This window comes from Cryptomeria japonica, chromosome 3 (assembly GCF_030272615.1).
Source record: "Cryptomeria japonica chromosome 3, Sugi_1.0, whole genome shotgun sequence".
NCBI classification, from domain to species: Eukaryota; Viridiplantae; Streptophyta; class Pinopsida; order Cupressales; family Cupressaceae; genus Cryptomeria; species Cryptomeria japonica.
The window spans coordinates 728210577-728234922 of NC_081407.1; the positions used below are offsets into that span (position 1 = coordinate 728210577).

Here is a 24346-nt window from a genome sequence, read left to right on the forward strand (position 1 = left end):
TGTTTCTGCCCTTTTGTGGTGCAGCCCCGTACCCCATGTGAGCACCTATATGTGTGATTACAATTTCTCTTTTTTTTTGCTTGTTTAAAGTGTGATTACAATTTCTCTTTTTTTTTTGCTTGTTTAACAGTGTACCTATGAATATGATTTAAAACTTTGAATTTTGAAATTTATTTGTTCTTTGATGAGGTGTGAACCTCGTTCCCAAAGATGTACCTCTGTACAAGGTTATTTGACTTGGCAAGGTGTAAACTTGCACCCCAAACATGCACTGACAAAGGATTTTTTTATGTTTGCATTTTGAATTCACTCGTTCTTTGTTGAGGTGTGCACTTCTCCCCTAGGTACACATCTAACAATATTAAACTTAAGGGTCTTTTTTATCTCCACTATCAAGTGTGCACTTGACACCCTCACACACCTCTAAATGGTGACTTTGTTTTCAATTTTCACTCTCATAGGTGTGCACACCTCACACTTCCACATGTACTTGATAATGGAAACTAGAACTTTGGACTTTACCTTTTTCAGGCATGTACCTCAACACCATACTTAGCCATTTTTTTGATCTACACCTCATTCTCAAAGGTGCACCCTTCAATCTCATACGTACACCTTCACATTCAATTTGAAACATGACTCTCATCTTTTTGGTCAAGTGTGCCCTTGACAACAACACTTAGCAAATTCTTCTAAGTTATGAACAAGACTTCAACTCATGTTGGCAATTGACACTCATCCGGTGATTTCCGATGCTTGATTTATGGTTTAGGGTTGTCATTGATGGCAACTCTTCTTGGAGATTTGATCTGGTGGTCGTAATTCTTCTTATCTGGAAGCCTCAATCCGATGAAGAAAAGAAAGGGCAGAAAGAGAAAAAAGTGAAATCTGAACCTGTTCCATCCAGCAGACCAAAGAGAGGACGGAGAGTAAAATCTGACTTGGATGAAGCGATTGAATCTGGTAAGATGGAAACTACTTAGACCAAGTATCATATTATTCCTCCTTTATCTGCTCAAGAATTAATTGATGAAATTATCAAGGATGGGAACTTGAAGAATATTTTTGTATATTATGAAAACCTAGATGATAGCGATAAAAAACAGATTGAGGAAGCTATAGTGTTACATTTGGATGTATTTAGAAAAACTTTAATTGAATTAGAACGCTATCTTCCAAAAGATCTGTATAGTCTTCTTGATGCTGGAAGAAAATCTGCAAGTCAAATGGACAAAGAAATGAAAGAAAGTGAACTACTCAATCAGTGGACCAATATTACTGTTGAAGAGATAGATAGGCTGTTTTTGCAAGCGAACAAAACGGAATTTAAAAGCAAACATTGAGTTAACAGCCTTGTGGTGGGAAGAGTGGAGGAAATTAGAAAAGAAACCATTGAGATAGGGAAGAAATTTCTCACTGAGAACCGGCTACAAATGACTTCCCCTCCGGAAGTAGATTCACAAGATACAGCCACTTAGACAAAGATCCCTTCGGTGCCAAATGAAGAAAAGATGGAGGATACACTGGATGTTACAGAGCAACAAATTTTGGATACAGCAGAGGTTGAGCCTGATAAGGCAAAAGATAAATCAGTTGAGACAGAGGTTGGTGCACCAAGTGGTGACACCGGTGCACATAAGGCACCCATAGAGGATAAAGGCAAAGCAGGGCTGGATGAGGCAGAGAAAAAGCAAGAGGAGAAGCAATAAAAACAGGACAAGGGGGAAAGAAAAGTATCAGAAACTCCAATCCTTATGGCAATTGACACTTCCAAAATTCAAAACCAAGGGACTTTTCCTCAATTTAACATCAGTTTTGACAAGTCGTTTAACCAAATGTCTCCAACTGAAAGAATGATCGCAGTTGTTGCTCTTCAAGCTCAAGCTAGTCAGGAGTTAGCACAATTTGAGTCCGAAGAGAAGAAACTCATTGAGAAAACTGTTAAAGTTTTAGAACAAGTGGTACCGGAATTGCAACTTGATGTTGATGCCAGTTCATCTGATAAGCTCCAGCACTTGGTAGATCATATATCAACGCAGTTTGATTCCTTAACCAAGGCATTAGCCCAACAGGCTATGGAGAAATTCAAAGATGCCAAAATACAAACATTTTTGCAAATGATTGAAAATGATAAGACCTAGCTAGACAAAGAACTGAAATTGATTGATGAGGCCTTATAGGAAGGTGGTAAGATCTATAAGTCTTGTCTAACTTTAACAAATTTTACTACTAAATAAGACAAGCAAATAGATACTTGCAGAAGTCAGTTAATCTAGATCTCGCAGGCATATGATCCCATCGTAAACTTGACCGGAAATGTTGAAGGTCAAATTTTGACTCTTACGGGATAGATTGGTAATCTGGAGAAGAAGGACAAGATGCAGAGAAGGGCAGGTGAACTCCGGAACCTAGTTAGTCCCCGATTAGACACCTTGGTGTGCCATAAGATGGAATGTATTCAAAATATGACTCAGGAGACACCAACTGAGTTGCATGCAATAGAATTCCATGCTTATGTTTTGAATGGTTTTGTCTCAATTTTGGAAAAATTGCGGGCAGGTTGGAATACCTATTTTGGATTTCTTAAGTCCACATATGCAGATGTACTCAAGTATGTATAGATCTAGTCATCCGGTGTGTATAAATATATAGGGTAATTTTTGATCCACACCCTATCTTTGGCATTGTTGTCAAAGGGGGAGAGATAAGGTGAAAAATGTACAGTGTGAATGGAGTGTACAGATTTCTGCAAATTTTTGGGTTTTTGATCTAAGGGGGAGCCTTAGAATTCTTTCATTCTTGATCCGGTGTATAGGTTTCACAGGTTTCAACACTTAGCCATTTTTCATAGGTGTTGCCATCAATGCCAAAGGGGGAGATTGTTGGCAGTTGACACTCATCCGGTGATTTCCGATGCTTGAATTATGGTTTAGGGTTGTCATTGATGGCAACTCTTCTTGGAGATTTGATCTGGTGGTCGTAATTCTTCTTTTCCGGAAGCAAGTGTTAACCGGTAGCCAGTTAACCGGTAAATCAGGATTATTCCAGTGCAGTTTTGGTCCGGAAAGATTTCCGATGATTTTGGTGACCAAGTTTGAGGTGAAATGATGAGGCCGACATTGGTGAAGCATTTTGGAAAATTGTTTTGGTCCAGTGATATGTTTTGTTAGAAATTGAAGCCGACTTGAAGCTACACATTACATTTTTGATAGCCGACTTGGAGGAGATTATTTTTGATATGATCGGATATATAAGACTGAATTGGTGATTGGTTTTTAAAGTATTACTGTTGTGGTGATCCGTTTTGGTGCGATTGAGCGCAGTTTCACATGCGCATTTGATTCCCAAGTGATCCGGTAGCTGACTGAGACAGAAACAGAGCATATTGCAGAGCGAGTACAGTCAGAGATCTTGTGCTTAACAGGAACTCATTCTTGCATTGTTAGATGCTATTTCAGAGTTCTTTAATTGTATTTCCTCATTGTAATTAAATTGTAAGTCAGTGAAACTTCCCTGAAGGTTGTAGCCTTCCAGGTCATTGTAATTGAGCAGTGAGCTTTAGGCAATAAGCCTAAATGCAAGTGCATTCCCCATCTATGTAATATTTATGTACTCTTGGCCATAGTATATGAATATTGTGGGTTCCAGCCCCACCGTGGTTTTTCGCTTTCCGGGTTTCCACGTAAAACTTCCGGTGTTGTGGATCTATGTTTTATTTATTGCTTGCTTATGTTCTTTACTGTTATACATTGCTAACCGGTGGATAAAGGATAAGTTTTTGAGTGTGATCTCCGGCAGAACACTAATTCACCCCCCCCCCCCCCAAAGTGTTCCTTGATTCTAACAACTCCACCTTACAGAGGCATGCACCTTTGCATGTAAACTATAGAGTTGAATTTGGTTGAATCTCCCCTTAATAAGGGTGCATCCTTTCTCTTCAAAAACTTGAAATTCAAACTTCTTCTTATATCAGGTGCATTTTGATCATCAAACTTAGCAAATCTCTCCTACAACAACCTCTCTTTCTTCGCCAAGACAAATGATTTAAAGAACTCTTTTCCATTATCTTGCAAACATTCTAAAAAGAGCCACATGGACAACACAAAAAAACAAAGTTGACAAGACCTAACCATGACTTGCACTTGGGAAGAATAGATGTTAACTTTAAACTTAATACAATACGAAGATCTCATATGAGTACAACACACAACCTCTCAAAAATGAATTGACTGAACAAGAAGATGGAGCTTAACAAAATGCTAGGCCAAATAAGAAAATTTTGCTAGACTTCTGATAAATTTTCTTAAACAGGAAATGCCCCTAATTAATGTAAAATTGGAAGCCAAATAGTGTATTGCATGGAAATTCATAAAGATGTTGTTAAGGATGAATCTAACTGACCTTTGATAAAATTTGACCACTTGATACTATCTAGAAATGGAGATCATTATACATTTAGCAAAACAGCATCCCATAACATTCATTTTAAATATGCAAATAACTATAAACAAATCCTCATTGTTCTCCATTGTGGTGGTACTTGATAGATAACCCAAAACAATACAATTTGCAAAGAACCCTCAGTGAAAAGTAATCTTAACTAAAATATAAGTACAAAGCAACCCATATGTAGGATACAAAGCACCTCCGAAGAGCACTGGCTACATTCTCTTGATCTTCTAACATTTGTTGGATGGGTGATTCCTCGATGATGTGGTGTCATCCCAAAGTCATTTGGAACCTATCATAGACCTTGATTTGGACATGTGCACCTCATAAGTGTGGCTTAGCATTTAAGTTCTAAATCTCCCTCGCTCAAAACAGATGATCTTAAAAAAGTGAATCAAAATATCTAAATCATCTTACGGTGCAAGGTTATGACTCATACGAAAAGAGAGCATGATTATTGACCTCAATTTCACATATGCCTTCATGCCATACTATGGTAAATCGATGTATTAAACAAAGGAGACGAAGGCTCGTTAGATAGATTTACAAAGACGATGTTTCTAAAAGAAAAAATCGTTAACTGAAGACGAAAATAGAAACTAAAAAAACTAGACAAGATGACCATTATAGAATATTACATTATTTTAATACCCTCCTTTAATGTACGAACTACCCTACTGAAGACAATTTGCAAGTCTTTTGATCACAAACGCAAAGAAGACTGCCCTTTCTCTTCGAAACACTCTGCTCCTACTGAGACCCTCGCTAGATCTGCAGTATGTTACTGATCAAGATAACCAGAAACCTTCCAACCTGATGTTGGGAAAACATAAAAAATTGTCCCGCCCTGTAGCCAAAGACACCAAGAACAGCTTCTCAAATTGAAACCACAATTTTGAGGAATAATCGGTAAACCCTTGTGCAGACCGTTGCCCTAGCAACTCTAGGTGCAATATAGAACAATTATAAGAAACCGCGATTTTTGTGGAAAAAACCGTCAAACCCTAAAAACTGAAGTTACAAATCACCGTTTTTGAGGAAAAAATGGTAAAAAACTCTAAAACAGGAACACCCGTCATAATTTGTGTGGAAAAAATTATAAACCTAGACAACCGAAATCCCACGCGAACTTCACAAATTACGGATGATTTTTTAGGACAAAATCAAGCAAAACCTAGAATAATTTTTAAGGGAAAATATTATAAACCTCAGAAACAATTTTTAAGGAAAAAATCGAAAAAAACCTACAGACAATTTTTAGCAAAAAATTGTGAAAACCCAGAATAATTTTTTTTTGTCGACAAAAAATATAAAACCCGAAAATAATTTTTTTAAGGACAAAAATTAATAAAACCCAACAAATATTATTAAAAACCCACCAAATTTTTTACTTAATGAAGTTGACTGTGTTGCATTATTCCATTTTCTAGCAGTAAACCCTTTACAAATCCTATAAGCAGATAACTTAAGTCCTAAAAATTGCAATTATTTGACATTTATGTTGATAATCTCATGTCTAAGCCCTCGGCTACTGGTTTCGATATAGCAGCTATTCAATGATTCAAATTGCACTCGTTTTTAAGCAACTCGCTTACACAATTCATAGAAATAGCAATAATTTGGTGAAATTATCCCAGTAGAAAATACTCATAAATGTAATTAGCAAAAGCTGACGAAGTGGAGGTGGGCTGAAAAGGATTGGTTTATTACCAAGCTTGGCAATGAGATTAAAACAATTTGAAATTCGTGGAGTATAAGGTCTCATACACCAAATAGCAAGCTGCCTAGTAGGTTGTGATTCTAAATATCACCTAAAGCACTGAAGCTTGGCTAACCGTCAAACCTAATCATCAGTAAAAATTAGCAGCGCTCCGTTCAGTAAAAACAAAAATTATCTTTCTTAAAAATCCCCGTGACACAATTTACAAAAATTGAAAAAAAAAAATGGTGAATTTTAGCTTGGCATAAAATAATTGTCAAAATGATGAACCAAGCTACGGTATTTAAAGTTAACATGCGATGAAGTAAATCACCTGGAAAACCTGATCAATATAGTATAGAGATCAACAATATTGTTCTCCTCCCGATAAACCCTCGCCTGAAAGTAGTTTATACATAATTCACAGTTAACAATACACATAAAACATCGCCTGAAAGCCGTTCCTAGAAAATTCATTAACAAAATACAAAGAAATAGAAAGATGCTATGTATTGAATTTTTGAAATTATTGCTTGTAATTCTGTTTAAGTGGTACGGTTGTTGCCTGATTGATGAGATTACTAGCAATTCGATAATAATAACGGATAGGAATTCGATTGTCCACGGCCACCACTTTCTGCGAGGTGTAAGCCAAGTCTAGAGCGTTTTTCATTTTCGATTTAATAGTACTAAAAACTGCTGCAATTCTCGTCTTTCTGCTGCCCACTTGCGGTTTTCAGCTTTCATATGTCTTCCGTAATTTGTTTACAGAAGATTGGTCTAGGAACTCGAACGCATTACCATTGGGATTTGTATCAATGGTTTAAAAATCTTGTTTTTTTTTGTTTTGTTTTTTTCTATTTTTAATGTCTTTAATTATTTTTTTCTATATTTAATTTCTTTAATTAAAAACTGATTTAGGCCGTCACTTATATATTACTACTACCTAGTATAGATACCTTTCTTACATCTATTTAAAGAAAGATATTTTATTTTATTTTAAAATTATTTTATTTATTTACTATATAGGTAATTATAAATTTATGGATAGTTTATTTTAAAATATTTTTTCACTATTATATGGAAGGCATTTTTTTATTTATATGAAATATGTAAAAAAAATTTAAGACAATTAATTGATTGATGTTAATCATATGTTTGTATTTATATTTTTTTATTTTTTTAAATTATGATAAAAAGGAACTTCCCTGCTTTTGGATATTTGTGAACTTCCCTGCTTTTCTACCTTCTTTTCTTTTTTCAGTCGACGGTATGCCGGATGGTGATCCGTCGGCGGGTCCAGCTGGCACCCTAACTGCGGAGAATGGTATTATGGCGACAGTCGAAGGTAATACGGGTGGCAAGGTGGCGAACTCTAGCAACTACCTTAATGGCAATCCGGACGGAAACAGGTGTGATCTGACCTCATTAAACGCTAATTCCTCTCCTGCATTTAAGTTTTCTACTGGCCTTGTGCCGAATAACACACTTGTTTCTGCAAACACAAATAATGGTGTGGGAAATAGTAGTAGCCATGATTCCAGGTCTAACATCAATGCAGGTGGTAAGCCGCGGTCTTTCCTGGAGGTAGTCACTAAATCCTCCCCGGCGATTATTTCTGGAGCCCGTTTTACTTCACCTTCGTGCGATGAGATCTCAACAGGAGGTAAGCAATCTGAGGACAATTCTTCATTTCATGTTACCCCGAACCAAGAAATGTTAGCGGAGATTATTAGGGAAAAAGAAAGATTGAGGAACACTGCCATTTTCTTCTCTGCGGTAGAAATTGACAAGGTTCCTGTAAGAAAGTTTTTAGATGATTGGTTTTACAATTACTGGAATCTGAAGCTTGGTTTTCAAATTTCGTTTTGTAGACAGATACAAAAGGGGTTATTTGTGATTTTCTTTAATAACAATGATTCTCAGGTAGCGGTTTTAAAAAAGGAATACTGATCTATTGGTAACACAACGTTTAGAGCCCTGGCATGGAATGTTGAAGCTAACCTAGATGAGATAGTCGCCCTTTCAGCCCCCGGATGGGTTCTCATTAAGAATATACCCCCTTTTTTATGGCGATTTATTCCTTACCTGGTTGAACCCCTTGGCAAATTTCTTCGAATGGACGATTCAGCTAGGTTGGTTCCCCATCTCGATGCTAGGGTTCTTATTGCTTTAAAACATGGTCATGATTTACCCAAAGAACTTTTCATTGAGATTGATAAAGAAAAGATATCCTGCCCTGTCGAAACCCTAGGGGGTTTAAATGTGTGCTTCCTGTGTAGGAAAGAGGGGCATTTGAGAAAAGACTGCCCTATCATCAAAAACAAAACCCCAAAAAACCCATCTTCGTCAAACAGCCCTTCCATAGTGATCCCCTCTTCCTCTGTTAAGCCTAGCCCTTCGCCTCCCCCTATCAATTCCTCCCAGTCTCTTTCCTCCTCTTTGCCGTTACCTACTTTTAGTAATGCAGTTGTTACTGGCATTGTGGATGTCGATGGATTTCAAGAAGTTACAAAAAAGAGAAAAAATAGATCTAACAGAAATAATGCGGCTTCAAAAATACTCCCGCCTCCTTCATCAGTAAAATTGATGGATAAGGTTCAGGACTCTACAAAGTCCTCTATCCCTCTGGATGATAAAAATGGGCAGGGAATTTCTATGTTTTCTACCCCGTTGTTAGATACGGGCACGCAAGAAACCACTAAGGTTTCTCAAAATGTTTTTAAAACCCCTAATCCTAAGGTCCCTGTTAAAGATTTTAAGGAAATCTCTGATGATTTCTTCTTTGAGGTCATTCCAGCATCGTCTGTCACCAATCAGTCTGTGGAACAAGAATTGGCTTCTCCTTCGCTCTCGGATAATGAGGATATCCTCATGGCAAAGAGGAAAGGAAGACCGCTTGGTTCAAAAAATAAACCTAAGAATAATAAAAAGCAGAATCAAGCTAACCCTGATGATGCCTCTCCTATGGAGGATGTAGTTGTCTCTGATGCGTCCAATCCTAAAATTTTGTCCCAATGAAGTGTATTTCATGGAATATTCGAGGACTTGAATGTCCTGATAGAAAATTTGTGGTTAAAAACTTTCTCAGTACTATGAATAATTTAGATATTATGATGTTGCAAGAAATCAAATCTACTGGATTCACCCTTGAATCCAATTTAAACTATATCTGGAAAGATGCTCTCAAATTCTGCACTAACCACCCTCAGGGGAAAGGAGGAGTTGTGATTTTGGTTAGCCCTAAATGGGGACCTAAAATTAACGGCTTTGACTTTTCCCCCTGTAACAGAGCTATTTAGTTAATTTTTAAACATAATGATATGGAATTTGGTATTTGCTCTATTTATGCTGCCAATGATTATAATGAAAGATCCAATTTTTGGTCTTGGCTCTGTTTACTTCCAGATATTCCTTGGATGTTTGGTGGTGATTTTAATATGATTGAAAGTCAAGAAGATAAGATGGGGGGTCTCCCCTTCTCCTGGAAAGAGTAGGAAAGACTTGCTTGGAGTAATTTTAAATGTTCTAAATCTCTGTTTGATCCATTATCTGGGAATAAGAACAATAATCCTGGGCTCTGGTTTACTTGGTGCAATTATCAGAAAGTCAAGCTAGAATCTATTCTAGATTGGACCGTTTCTATCTTAATCATATTTTCTTCTCTGTGATCCTGGATAAAATTAATAATATTGTTCTGGTCTCTCCTACTACTCTTTCGAATCATCACCCGATCTATATTTCTATCAATCTTGGTCACTCCCCTTCGTGTGGTAATAAGGCTAATAATAAATTCATTCTCAATACTAGCTTGTTGAAAGATGAAGACATTCTTGCTGCTATTTCAATTATTAGATTTATTAATCAAATATCAGTACCCCTCCTTATCCTTTATCGATAGGTGGAACTTGGACATTCCTGCCTGGCAGAATTTGTTAAGAACGGTTGGCCAAAAGAAGGCCAAGGATTACAGACATAAGGAGTCCTAGCTTAACAATAACTTATACAATGCTGAGATGGCTATCCAAAGTAATCATGATGATCCCTATCTCTGCCATCAACTGGCTTATGCTAAAAATGAGCTGAGAAAACATCAACATCAAAAAGCTTTAGGAGCCAGAATTCGCTCTAGAGCCCACTGGCTTCAATTTGGTGATAGAGGTAGTAAATTCTTTTTCAATCTCATTAAACAGAAACAGGCTAAAGAGACTATTGATAAATTAATTATTAATAATCAAATGGTTTCTAATATTGATGATATTAAAAAAGAATTTGCTCTTTTTTATGAAGAGCTCTTCACCTCTGAAGATTCTCAGGAAGCTAGGACTCTTAGAGATCAGTCTAAGAACCTTATCCCCAAAAGAATTTCGGATAATGATGCCTTTGTTCTTGAACAGCCTATATCTTTGGAGGAAATTGAAAAATCTATCAATTCTCTTAGCAACGATAAAGCTCCGGGACCCGATGGGCTCCCTGTGGAGTTTTATAAAGCTAATATTAAGTGGATCTGCAAAGACCTTCTTAACATCTATAACGAAGCTATTGATGTCGGTACTTTGGGTAGGGAGATTAATTCTGGGATCATCAAGCTCATCCCTAAAGAAGGTGATAAAGCTCTTTTAAAAAATTGGAGACCTATAACTCTTTTAAATGTTTCTTACAAGATTCTTGCCAAAATCATGTCTCGAAGGTTGGAAACTGTTCTTCCTAAATTTGTTTGCCCTACCCAAACTGGTTTTGTTAAAGGAAGATATATTCTTGAGAACTTGATTACTAGTTGAGAAGCCCTCAATTGGGCTAAGCATACTAATCAGAATGTTGCTATGTTTTTACTGGACTTTGAAAAAGCTTATGATAGAATTGAATGGGGCTTTATTAGTATGATGCTTGATGCTTTTGGCTTCCCTTCCTTCTTCTGTGACATTGTAAAAATGCTTCTTAGAGATGCTCATGCCCAAATTGATATTAATGGTTCTTTATCAACCCCTTTTCCGTTAGGTAGATCTATTAGACAAGGTTGTCCGCTTGCCCCTGGCCTTTTTGTTATTGCTTCTGAAGCTCTGTTCTATATTCTTAGGGATAACACCTTATCCCCTGCTGTCAAAGGCATCACTCTTCCTGATAACAAGGAGCTTATTAATTGCCAGTTTGCTGATGATACTTCTCTCTTTCATGAGGTTTCTGAAGATAACTTTGTTGCTATGACTCATAAACTCAATTTTTTCTGTAAGATTTCTGGAGCTAAGTTATCCAATCCAAGTCTATTTGTCTTGGATGGAATAACCATCCTCCTGATTGGTTCAGTAAGTTTGAATTTCAGTGGGGTGGTCCCTCAAATATTGTTAGATACTTGGGTATTCCCTTTTCTGTCGATCCTTCTTTGAAAGATATGTGGAGTTGGGTTAAAGATAAGATTCATAATAAGTTGAATAAGTGGCATAACAGGTCTCTGTCTTTTGCGGGTAGAGTGCAAGTTTGTCAAAAGATTCTCTCTTCTTACAATATTTACTATGCTTCGGCTTGGATGTTTAATGATTACCAAGTTATGGAAATTCAAAAGGCTATCAGGAAGTATCTCTGGTCAGATGGGAAAGGAAATAACAAGGCTCACTTTGTTAAATGGAGTTGGTGTCATGTGGATAAACTCTTTGGGGGCTTGGGGCTTAAAGACCTAAGACTGAGTGGTCTTGCTTTGGCCTCCAAATGGATCTTTCATGCCTTGGAGGGGGATGACCCTTGGAGAGTTCTTATTCGTAACAATATTGAAAGGGGTTATCCTAAGAATGCTAAATTTTGGAAAAATCTCCCTCTTACTGATCTTATTTGTAGTGAATTCGCTATCATTGTTCAAGGCTCGGCTGTGTTCAAGTCTATCTGGAAAGCCTGGAACCATGTTAGGCAATTCATTAAGAATAAGGATTTTTTTGATGATAAGACCCTCCATGGTGAGAGGTCCATTTGGTGGAACCTTAAACTTGGCAATAAGCCCCTTGCCCTTACCCAAGGCTGTTCTGCCAAATGTTGGGCTAACCTTGGGATCAAGCAGCTTATTGATATTTTTGAAAATGACAGGCTTATTCATTTGGATGAGCTTAAAAGTAAATTTAATCTCTCAGATTCTCATAAGAGAACGTATAATATGATTGTTAGGGCCAGCAGGAGTATTCCTAATGTTTGCCATGTTGATTCTAATAGTTATCAAAAAATCAAATGGCCTGGTGGTATTATCATTTCCGGGCTTAAATCTAAAAACATTTACTCCATCATTAACATCAATAATGACATTATCAAGCACATTAATGATACTTGGTATGTTAATTTGGATGTTCATTCTTGGAATAAGATTTTTGACAATCTCTGGAAAAGTTCTATAGATCCTAAAATCAAATTCTTTAAATGGTTACTTATTCTTAATAAACTTCCTATTAGGAATTACTTCTCTGAGACTAACATGTGCAGCATTTGCAGAACCCCGGAAACGGGAAGACATATATTCTTTGAGTGCTCTTTTGCTAAAGAGGTTTGGTTGATGTTTGGTATTTCTATCCCTGTTTCCTTCAATATTCTTGAAGTTATTACTGGCTTTATTTTTAATATTAAAAAAGATGTTAATATGTTCTGGGATATTCTCTCAACTAACATTTTGTGGCAAATTTGGAAGTGCAGAAATGAAGAAAGATTTCAAAATGTCCCCAGATTGCTTACTGAGTCTTTTTGAAGTCTCACTTATTTCAAAAAAATTTCGCAGATTCAAATTACTATGACGGTTAACAAAGCTAAGTTCAAAAGGTTGCTTAGGGATGGACATGCTACGTTCTTTACTAACGAAGTTAAGAATGGATACTTCTGGAGGCTGCACCTGGACAATATCCGCAATTTCAACCTTACTTTTGATCGCATCTGCAAGGAAATTAAAAGAAACCCTCAGTGTACTACTGGAGAGATGTTATACATGTGGAAGCAAATCCAAGATCAAAAGAACTTGGTTTCGATGGAAGGTGCTTTGGGGTGGACTGCATGGGTGGACTCTTTTGAAGATGTGTTGCATTAGATGTTGTTTTATGCTCTAGTCTAGTTTTTGTATCAGTCTGGTTGTGCATAGCATTCGTCTTTTTTGTTGTGTGAGGCTTGTCCTCTGATACTTTGATTCTCGGTGGTATTTGTTGACTTTGTGATCTCCTTATTCTTAATATAAAAAAAATTATTATGATAAAAAAGTTAAAAATATATTTTAATATTATTAATTAAAAAAGTGCATAAAAAATATCTATTTTTACTATTTTCTTGTTTTCTTGTTTTGATAAGAATGTATTTTAATATTATTTTCTTTTATTAGAATTTTTTTTTGTTGTTTCCAAAATGAAAAAGAAAGAATTAGGTGCTTTCTTTTTTATTAATTTTTTATTAAGTTTAAAATTTATTTTAAGTTTTTTATTTTTTTTATGAAATTTTTTTTGTATTAAGCATTATATAACATCATTACAAAATTCAGAAGTCTTGGCTGGAGAACACACAACCAGCTAGCAAATTAAAACACAGAGTGCAGACAGAACCATGTCAGGAAGGATCGCAGGCCATATTATGAGGACATATACATAGGATGCAACTGAGATACAAAATTACAAAGATGAGTCCCATAACAAAAATGTAGCATAGAGGATAGACAACTAGCTAAATAGAAAGGAAGACTCAGGATCATTATTGTCACCCATAGGGGGAGCCACGTAGTCCAACGTAGCTCCCCCTCACACCATACTAGCACATTTCCTTCAGCAAATTGATCTCTGAAGGGGTGGGAAACCAGACCTTCCAGCTCCAGCTCAATAAAGTCCTCCCTATGTTGTCTTGCCTCCATCTCCTGCATAGATCTCATTAGCGCCTACTCAAAATGTGTCGTGTTGCTTCCCATATGGTCCCAGGTGAAGCCATGGGAGAGCTCTCGGATGAATACAAGAGTTGTTCCGTTCTTCAGCCATCTATCAAATTTGTCTTCATCCAGTCGTAGAACCACTGTGACCTACATAGCAACAAGGTAGCGAATGAGTCTCCTAAGAGACTCGGTGAGGTATCTACCATTTCCAATAAACACATCATCATTCCTAGATTTCCAAATGATCCAAAGAATTTCCAAGGAGAGAACGGACCAAAAAAGATTAGCACAGTTCTTGTCACCTCTAACATAACCAAGTACCACCTCTTCAATAGAAAAACATTTGTTATTAACTGAGATGTCAAACAGCTTCCAGACTTCTTTCGCAAAATGACATTCAAAGAAAATATGAGGCACAGACTCAAGGAGTCGACAGAGTTTACACAGTAGGGGATCACCATTGTTATTTTTAAGTGGCAATTTATGAAGCAGGAGTTTCCAAGCAAAAAATTTCTTTTTTGGCTTAGTCGGGTTAGACCAGAACGTCGAAAGACTAGCATACCATTTTTTTGAATCCCAGGAGAGGTACCAGATGTTGTTAAGGTGGGCAAGAATATCTACAGAGTCGAGGATGGGAGCTAGTGCAGTTTTGAGGACATTATAGGTTCTGGCTTGGGAGATGGGAAGGCTAAATTTGGAGCTTAGAGCCTCCCAGGGGATCAGAGTATCATCTTTCAAAATGTGTTCAAAAGTGACCAATCCTAGGTTGTGCCATTTTAGGGCAGAACATCCTTGAAGACAAGCCAATTGTTTCCCATTATGAAGAGTATTCCACCATATAGATCTTCCCAAGTTGAGAGAGCCCTTATTATCAATAATATTCCTATTGTTGATGAATTGTTTGACATGGTTCCAAGCCTTCCATATAGACATGAAGACTTCTGAACCCGCAGAGGAGACCTCAAAATTACCAGCAATCAAGTCTCCCATGGGTAAGTTCTTCCATTTTTTTGCCATTTTTGGGGTGGAACGCTGAATATTGTGTCTAACCAGAATTTTCCAAGGTTCATGGCCATCAAGGGCTTTACAAATCCATTTGGCAGCCAGGGCAATTCCATGGAATTTAAGATCTTTGAGGCCCATACCTCCCTGCAGCTTAGATCTGACACACCAATCCCATTTGACAGCATGTTGTTTCCTGTTACCCTTCCCATCTGACTAAAGAAAATTTATGATTTATTTTTTAATGTAGTTGAACTGGTAGTTACCGAATAGCCAAGATGACGAGCAGTATATGTTATAAGATGACAAGATTTTTTGACAGACCTGGAAGCGACCTGCCAGGGAGAGAAAGTTTCGGTTCCATTTGGTGAGTTTTTTATCCACCTTATTCTTGAACCACTCCCACATTTCTTTCAGATTCGGGGAGATAGAGAAGGGAATACCCAGATATTTGATGATAGTGTTCGGTCCTCCCCACTTCAGTTCAAATTTAGACATCCAGATAGGAGGGGAGTCGGTCCAACCTAGCAAGGTAGATTTTTGGAGAGCAATTCTACTGCTTGAGGCTTTACAGAATATTTCAATGTTATGAAGAAGAGAGGATAAGTTTTCCTCATCTAGTGTGAATAGAATAGTTGTATCATCTACAAATTGAACATTGATGATTTCTTTTTTATTAGGGAAAAAAATTCCTTTGACCCTACGGGTTATACTAAAGTCCTTTAGAATATAGTGCATAGCATCAGCAACCAAAACAAATAAGGCCAAGGCAAGTGGACATCCCTGTCTAATTGACCTGGAAAGAGTAATATTGTCAGATTTGTTCCCATTTACATCAACAACAACATTGGCATCGCATAATAGTGTTTGCATAATCTTGCAGAATGTCTCCGGGAAGCCCAGACTTACTAACATCTGAATTATGAATCCCCACTCTATTCTATCATATGCCTTTTTAAAATCAATCAAGAGCATTGCCCCATTTTGTCTGGAGACCTTAGCCCACTCAAGTGATTCCCAACAGGTCACCAAGTTCTCAAGGATATACCTGCCTTTAAATTTTTATGAAATTATTAATAATAATTAAGATTTATTAGAATTAATTTGATTTATAATTATTTGTCCTATTAAATTTTTTGTTATGGTAGAATAATAATTATATTTTGAATTAAAAAACTCTCTTTTATTACTATACTCTTTTATAAGAATTTAGTTTAATTTTATCTTCTTTTATTAGGATATTCTACCTTGTTTTCTATTAATTTATTCTAATCATCTTTCTCTTTTTCTTTTAGGGTTAAATTTTCATTAAGTTAAAATTTTAATTTAATTATTTTTGTCTTCTCATAGAGTTACAAACAATAACTAAATGATAATAGAATTAATTGAATTTATATTTTTTTGTCATATGAAATTTAAATTTATTATATAATAGTTATCTTTAAATTTTTGCTTTTATTTATATAATAAAATAAATTTCAACTTAAAACCTAATTAAAAGTTTAGAGCGAGACATAAAGAGAGAGAAACTAACTTTTGAGTACTCATTTCATGTTGATAATTTAAGGATAGTGTGTGTCTTTGGGGAGTTATGCTTAGGGTAGCATGTCATTTGAACATCATCGCCATCTCTATCTCTCTACCCTATTTATATCTTCTCACCTCTCTCTATATCTCTATCTTCCCCCTTTACCCTTCCCATTGTATCTATCTTTATATCTCCCTCTTTTTATATCTCTCTACTTCTCCTCTAACCTTTCTTTATTTATGTACCTATCTCCTCCCCTCTATCTATTTAAATACGTCCTTCTCCCTCTTTATGTCTATCTTCATATCTATATCACCCACACACATTCCCTATTTCTCCCTCCCTATCTCTCTATATATATCTCTCACTCACACAAACATGAGCTCCCTATTTCTCCCTCCCTATCCCTATCTCTATCTCTCTCTTATACACTCCCCCATCTCCCTCTCTCTCTCTCTCTCTCTCTCTCTCTCTCTCTCTCTCTCTCTCTCTCTCTCTCTCTCTCTATATATATATATATATATATATATATATCACTTCCAATATCTTTATGTTCACCTCTTTGTCTCTCTCTTCAATCTCTATTTCTCCCTCTCCCTCTTTCTCTCTCCTTCTCTCTCTCTCACCTGTTAGGAACCAGGAAGGACAATTGAGAGGGGGGGTGAATCAGTTGTGAACCAGTTGTCTATAAATTATGATCCAAAACCAATTAATCCAACTTGAAACTTAGTGTCGGTAAACCAAATTTAAATATCGGTAAGATAGATTAACAGTTATAACAGTACCGGTATAACTTAATGCATGAAACAGAAAGAGAAACAATATCCACAACACATGACACAAATATTTTGATGTGGAAACCCTATAAGGGGGAAAACCATGGTGGGAAACCTTACCCACAATTAGATGATACTATTGCAGATAGTAAGTGTAGCCAAATGGGGTCTGCACATGCAGAAAGGCCAGCCGCCTAGAGCTCACTACTCAATCACAAAATAGGAGTCACACTGATTACGATTGGATGGTTAAATCCAATAACAATGTATTGCTTCAGAATAGCATTTGCAATTTTGCACTGAGTACCAGTTTAAGCTCTGACCATGAGTGTCAAACACCTTCATAACCTTTCCTTCAACCTTCAGATAATGTCTATGTGATTCGCACAAGGATCTACTTATTTTCGCTCTTCAATATTTGCACACACTCATACCATGCACATGATCTTCAATAAGATCTTACAATTATATATACAAAACCTAAGACCTATACATGAGGTCGGTTCACTAAAGATATTACAATTAAATCAATTACAAATAAGTCTTGATGCGATACAATATGTCAGCTCAATACATTTACCACATTATCCAATCAATAAACCATTTCCAAGACGTGTCGTGCTGATCTGGAATAGATATCATGTACCAGTCCATAACCTAGACTTATCTGCCAGTAAAGGCAAATCTGTCAACCCGATTAGACCAATAAGCAAAACACCAAATCCAAACATCCAATCCATGTCTTCGACATAACCAAATGATCTCCAAATGATAACAAGTTATCATCACTGCCGATGAACCATATATCCTGCTAGTGAACATATATCGATGATTGTGCATAAGCCACTAACCATGCCGGTGAACACAATGTGCCGATTCAACAATAAACCAATATAACCATAGTGCCAAATCAACAATGTAGACCTCCAAGAAGATAAGTGTTGACATCAATGACAAAACCAATGCAACACATGATGAAGTCATCCATAATACCAACATCACCCTCTCTATATTTCACAAGTTATATCTAAATTGTCTCTCCTTTCTATTCCTCTCTCTACCTCTTGTATCTCTCTCTCTCTCTCTCTCTCTCTCTCTCTCTCTCTCTCTCTCTCTCTCTCTCTCTCTCTCTCTCTCTCCTTTTTTCTATCCCCATCTCTCCCTTTCTCTCCATGACTCCCTCTTTTTATATATATCTACTTCTCCTCTCTCTAACTCACACTCCTTGTTTCTCACTCCTATCTCTATCTCTATATCTCTATCTTTACCTCTCTCTATCTCTCTCCCTCTAAACCTTTATCTATTACATGTCTTTATCACCTTTTTTTTCTCACTCTTGCTCACTCCATCTCTATCTCCAATATCTCTCTCTCCCCCTTGGTATCAATATATCATCATCTCCACCCCTCATCTCTCTTTATCTTATTCACTCCATCTATCTTGCATGATATCTTTATCTCTCTATTTCTCTCTATCTCCCTCTTGCTCCTCTCTATATCTATTTCGATATATATATATATATATATATATATATATATATCGATCCTTCTTTGTCTATCTATATTCTCCTTTTATCAATATCACTCCCTCTTCCTCTCTATCTATTGATGGGTATGTGCAGGATCATGGGCCAAAAGGTGGTGATATGAAAAAAATGTCTTTTCCATTTGCCCAAAAACGTGAAAAATATGTGTTGACTTTTTGGTTGGCTTGGATGTCAGTACATGTAGCCATGGCAAAAGCCAAAGTATAACGAATATCTTAAAATATATGATATTATTAGATATCTGATATTTTTAATCATATATTATATTATATACGATATATATATATATATATATATATATATATATATATATATATATATATATATATATATATATATATATATATATTACATAATATATATCGTATATTATATAACATATAATAGACCTGTTCATGGGTTCCCTAGGGTTAATCCTTTGTGCAACGATCTTGGTATTGAAGAGGTGAGTTGGTCAAAACCTGAGCGGGGCTGGGTTAAGATTAATTTCGATGGGGCTTCGAGGGGTAATCTGGGCATCTAAGGAGCGGGGTGTGTGGCCTGTGATGATGAAGGGAAGGTTCTCTTCAAAGGTGCAAACAGATTACAAGATGGAACTAATAATGAAGCAGAGGTGCAAGCGACTTTGTTAGCTACTGATTTGGCAGTGAATATGAAGGCTTTGAAAGTCCACTTGGAGGGGGATTCCCAAGTGGTGGTTAATGCTCTTACGAAAGGAGACACCTCATGCTGGAAATTGAATAAGTTCATCACCGTTATCTATGCAAAATTAAAAAGTTTCCAAGACTTTTTGTGTTTTCCATGTAAGGAGAAGTGGAAATGTTGTTGTTGACAACCTGTCCAACATGGCTTGTGAGTTGTCCAAGGATGAGGTGAGGTGGTGGGATGGTAATGACAACGTTGTTCAATGGAGTTAAGACGACTTGCCAAATACAGTACTATCGCATACTTGACATGTGCGTCATGTGGCTTGCATCTAATTTAATGAGTTGAGACTGGATCATGCTTTACGGGCAATTAATGTCGAATGCTTCTGCAATGGCAACGGTTGTGGTGCATGCCTCTTTAATAGCTAAAAATGGAATTTATGCTAATTTAATGTGGCAATTGAGTGAGTTTGGTGGTTGGGATTACAATTTTTTTGCAAAGCTCAACGATTTGGTGAGGCTTCCAACATGGAAGCTATTTCACCCTTAAATCTTCTAGGTTGATGCCTGCATTCTGGGGTCCTATTCTTGTGAAGAAGCTTGAAAACATGTTTTTGGCGAGAGATCCCCTATTTTTGAGAGCTATTCAACTGGTTCTTGGCAAGGAGGTGGCGGTCATTGGCTACAGATATCGTTCGAGGGTGGACATTTACTCTTTAATCATGGCATGGGGTCTATACTTGGGTTATTCATGCGAGGAGGTCAAAAAGGTGATGATGATGATAGTCTTGAGAGACTACCTTCTAAAGATGGAGTCTTTACTGGAGTGGGCAGTCCCGGGTTGGGGTTTCAATTTTTATGAAGGTATACCAAAGGAAAATGCAGAGCTCTGGGGTAGACACATGAAAATTCCCTTCCTGTGACACCATGAGGAGGTTAAAGGTAGGTTTTGTGATGACACGAGGAGAGGGCCAGAAGGATTGATAATTTATGTTCAAATCATGGAGTTGGAGGAAATTATCAGTGAGGCAAGAGAGGAAGACAGGATGGTGGACGAGGTGCAGAGGAGGCGGCCAATTACCAAGCATCTTTCAGTGGAGTTAGCAAGGCAGAACGATCTGGGTAGCGGGGTGGTTGGTGGAATTAATAGGTTGGGGGACGCTTCAAGTGCACCGAATGTAGTTGAGTGGAGACTAAAAGATGAAGCATAGCGGACAAGGGCACCTCTTGGTACCAATTTTCCTTTTGCTATTGTTGAATTAGTTGCTTTCAGTTAATTTCATCTTGAACAGTTTATGCCAATTTAAGTTTGGTTTGGTGTAGTTGGACATTTTGTCTACAGTAGTTGTGGGGTAGGGTTCATGAGTTTTTGGTTTGATGAACAACATGTTTTTGGTAGGGTGGTTTGGTGAACAGAGGGTGGTTTTTTGGGTGGATGATGTTTTTTCTTATTGTACTGTTTTAGCTAATTTTAATAAAATTATAAATATTACCAATCAAAAAATATATATATAATATATTGGGTTTGGAGTTTTCTAACAATTCAATATTTGAAATAATCAGATATTTGATTGCTACAACAAAATTTTATTAGTTACCAACATCAAGTATGATTTTTTTCGTATTCCTTCGTTTTTTATCATTCATTTGCATTTTTTTATTTGTTTTTCCATTTTTTAGTTAGAAATTAGGTTTTTTATTTGAAATACACTATGTTATTTAAAATTTGTTAATTATATGAATTTTCAACTTCAATCAAGTAATATGGTTGACAACAATGAAAACCCGCAACCACCAAATTCTCTGCCACCAAAATCCCCCCTCAATTCATGATTTAATTGGTAAAAAATTGGATCAATTGAGGAGCATTTCTAAGGTGTATAGTAGGATACCTCATTTATCCCCAATGATAGTCACATTACGATCAATCATCTCTAATGTAGAAACCCTTAACACCGAGCACTATGAAGTTCTTTTGTGGTAAGATGCCACGAGGGAACAATATGCAGATGGATCGTCCCATAGCAAGGTGAAGAACCTCAAAATATCAAAAGTCGAAATAGCTGCCCTATTTGTTAATACCCACACTAAACAACCTGTTGATGTTAAGAAACCAAAAATTTCCATAAAATGGTGTGTTAATGATTTATCCAAAATAACTTTTGGGATTGTTGGTGGATGGTTTTTGATAGACCACCCAACAACAACCTCAATGTGCCATTTTATTTCATTAAAAAATTATATGTCAAGTTTGTGTTAAGTAAGCATGTCAACTACTTTGACATAAAACATTTCTAGGGTGTGGGTGGAGGTATGTGCAGGATAGACCTAGGGCAGTTTGAGTAGTACAAGGCCCATATGTTCCCCCTCCTCGCATTGTTGGCCCACCTCCAGTACAACCTCCATATATTATTGTAGGGGTAGCGTCACATACCATATCGGTTATTCACTCTTTAAGTGGCCTTTTGGTTTGTCAGACGGCAACACTAGCTCACCCACATGACCTTGATGCTGGCAGTGGATTGGGTGGCATTAACACATCCTCCTTAATTCCACATGTTTGTGTGTCACATACACTATGTGCAAGCACATATGCTTAGATCCTCTTGGATAGCATGTTGATCATCCCATTGACACATCTAATTACAAGGTCCATGATATGGTTGGTGCACCAAATGAAACGACAAGGACTAGAGCATACCCTAGGGAGTCCTCCAAACATATCAACCTCCATGTACGACTTTGTTGTGTATTTGAACACAACAAAATCTCCCATTTGTAACCTGTGATAATTGACAAATTCTTTTCAACCATGTCCAAATTCCAATTTATTGTTTTCTTTCTTTAACTCCACCTTCTACTCCTATCCATTTGGGCTTTGCAACAACATATGAGAAAGCATATGAATGTCTTTCTTATCTTTGCCATAAATGATTAAGTGTATATTGTGCCATTTTTGGTTTGGTCTTCATCAATTCTATTTTAGTATTTGGCACCACTCTTTCTTCGTTAGTTTCAATAGTGCGAAACATGGTCAAAATGTTTTACAAGGCTCTTTTAGATTTATTATGTTAGTCTCTTTTTGATACACATATGAACAAAAGTCTTCTTGGAGTCTAGATTGAATCACAATAAGATGTGTTAGTGATTAGAAAACTGAGTAAGAGAGCATTGCTTATGTGTGGAAAAAGCTTGTTAATCTTTTCTAAGGTTGTAATTTTTGTTAAGTTTTAGAATATGAGCTGGTTATAAAGAAAATCAAATGAATAATTTGTTATATTCTAGACATTGTATTTTTATGTTGTTGTTACACTTTTAATTTCTTTTGGAAATTATTGTATTTGAAGTTAAAATTTTTTGTTAATTTCTTTTGAAAGTTTTCTTTTACGTTATTGCTTTCAACGACTACTGCTCCCCAATATACCTCCACAAAGATGCTAAAAAATGATTGCTAATGACAAATTTGTGTCAAAGATTCTAAAAAAAGCATAATTTTGTCTCTTACTGTCTAGAAACTCGTGTTTGTCGCTTGCAAAAAGAATATAGGGACCATTGGAATGCTCAAAATGGCCCACTGTCCTCTTTTGTGTGGCCCAGGTTTCAGATATCAGACTATATCAAATATTGAATATTATATGATATCCAATATCTTTTCATAAGTGTGACAACAATTTCATTGGCGCCCTTTCTTACAGGTATACAATAAGTGTACAAGGTGTTAGGGATAACAGGAGAGATAGACCTATAGCTAGAGGAAAATAGTATCCAAATGGGAGATTATGTGAGGGATCCAGGGAAGCATAATTTATTTAATATAAAATGCTATATCAAGATATATATATATATATATATATATATATATATATATATATATATATATATATAAGTTTTTAAATATATATTAATATGATTAATTATATTATATTATATTGTATGTATTAAAGTAATATATATAAATATCTAATTTGAGAACTCTTATTATAACTAGTTGACCGGATTAAAAATATTTAAATTATTTAATACTTTTAATTTAATTTATTATTTTATTTTTAAAATATTAAATAATAAATTGTCAGATTAAATTAAGATGCGACCAAACTCGAGCAGGACAACAGAAATGTGTTCGCGTAAGTTCAACAGTGGGCACCCTAATTCAAGGCAAAATACAGATAATTACAAGTCTCAGTGGGTATTTTCGAATGGCAGGTGGGTAGATAAATGCTAACAATCTCAGAATCCGAATAAAAATAAAAAATGGCAAATTGTTAAATCCAAGAAAACAAGGTGAGTGGAGAAACTATCTCAACGCTTCCCATTGCAGTCTGGATTTTACAATTTGGTCTAGTCCAGCAAGGGTCAAAAAGGCAACAATGGGAATTTCTACAGACATCCTGGCCCTAATGTCATGCCCACCAAACAACATGGCGCCAAAAATCCTAAGCAACACAACAAGCATAAAAAAATTAACCCTAACAAGGCTCCTATCCACAAGCAAAACAACAATCAAACAGATCCAAAGTCGGCTCCAACAAAGAACCAATTCAACAAAACCCACAGGCAATCTGAAGGAACAATAAGAGGAGATACTTTTGTGATTCACAATAAAATCATGAATACCTATTGGGAAAGTTGTGAAAGCTTTAGTTTATTTGCAAAATGGAGTGGTTGCAGACAGTTGATCGTCAAGATTGAGCAATGGTGGTATTGGGCATACCATCAACAGGTAAGTATTTATGTCTTGTTGAATGATTTCATCTTTATAAAATGTAAATCTAAGGAGCTAAAGAATGAACTATTATATGGTAAGCCTATTATTTTCAAAGGATACA

General features: G+C 36.3%; 2 protein-coding genes across 3 annotated transcripts in view; one reads left to right on the forward strand and one right to left on the reverse strand.

The window, feature by feature from the left end:
* The window catches only part of LOC131032471 (AMSH-like ubiquitin thioesterase 1), a 75704-nt gene extending 68744 nt beyond the window's left edge, over positions 1 to 6960 (reverse strand). Inside the window, exons 1-2 of one of the 2 annotated variants that reach the window (XM_057963449.2) lie at positions 6714 to 6960; positions 6483 to 6547 (exon numbers count right to left, since the gene is read on the reverse strand). In XM_057963449.2, coding sequence (XP_057819432.1) covers positions 6483 to 6547; positions 6714 to 6821 — 173 coding nt within the window. In that variant the 5' untranslated portion in view covers positions 6822 to 6960. The remainder of the gene's footprint in view (positions 1 to 6482; positions 6548 to 6713) is intronic. The other variant, XM_057963448.2, reaches the window with a different exon arrangement.
* Positions 6961 to 10971: 4011 nt separating this feature from the next.
* LOC131032462 (uncharacterized) lies at positions 10972 to 13199 on the forward strand. Its single transcript, XM_057963438.2, has 4 exons — positions 10972 to 11325; positions 11469 to 12457; positions 12578 to 12668; positions 12897 to 13199. The coding sequence occupies exons 1-4, from the start codon at positions 10972 to 10974 to the stop codon at positions 13197 to 13199; spliced, it is 1737 nt and encodes a 578-aa protein (XP_057819421.2).
* The last annotated feature ends 11147 nt before the right edge of the window (positions 13200 to 24346 follow it).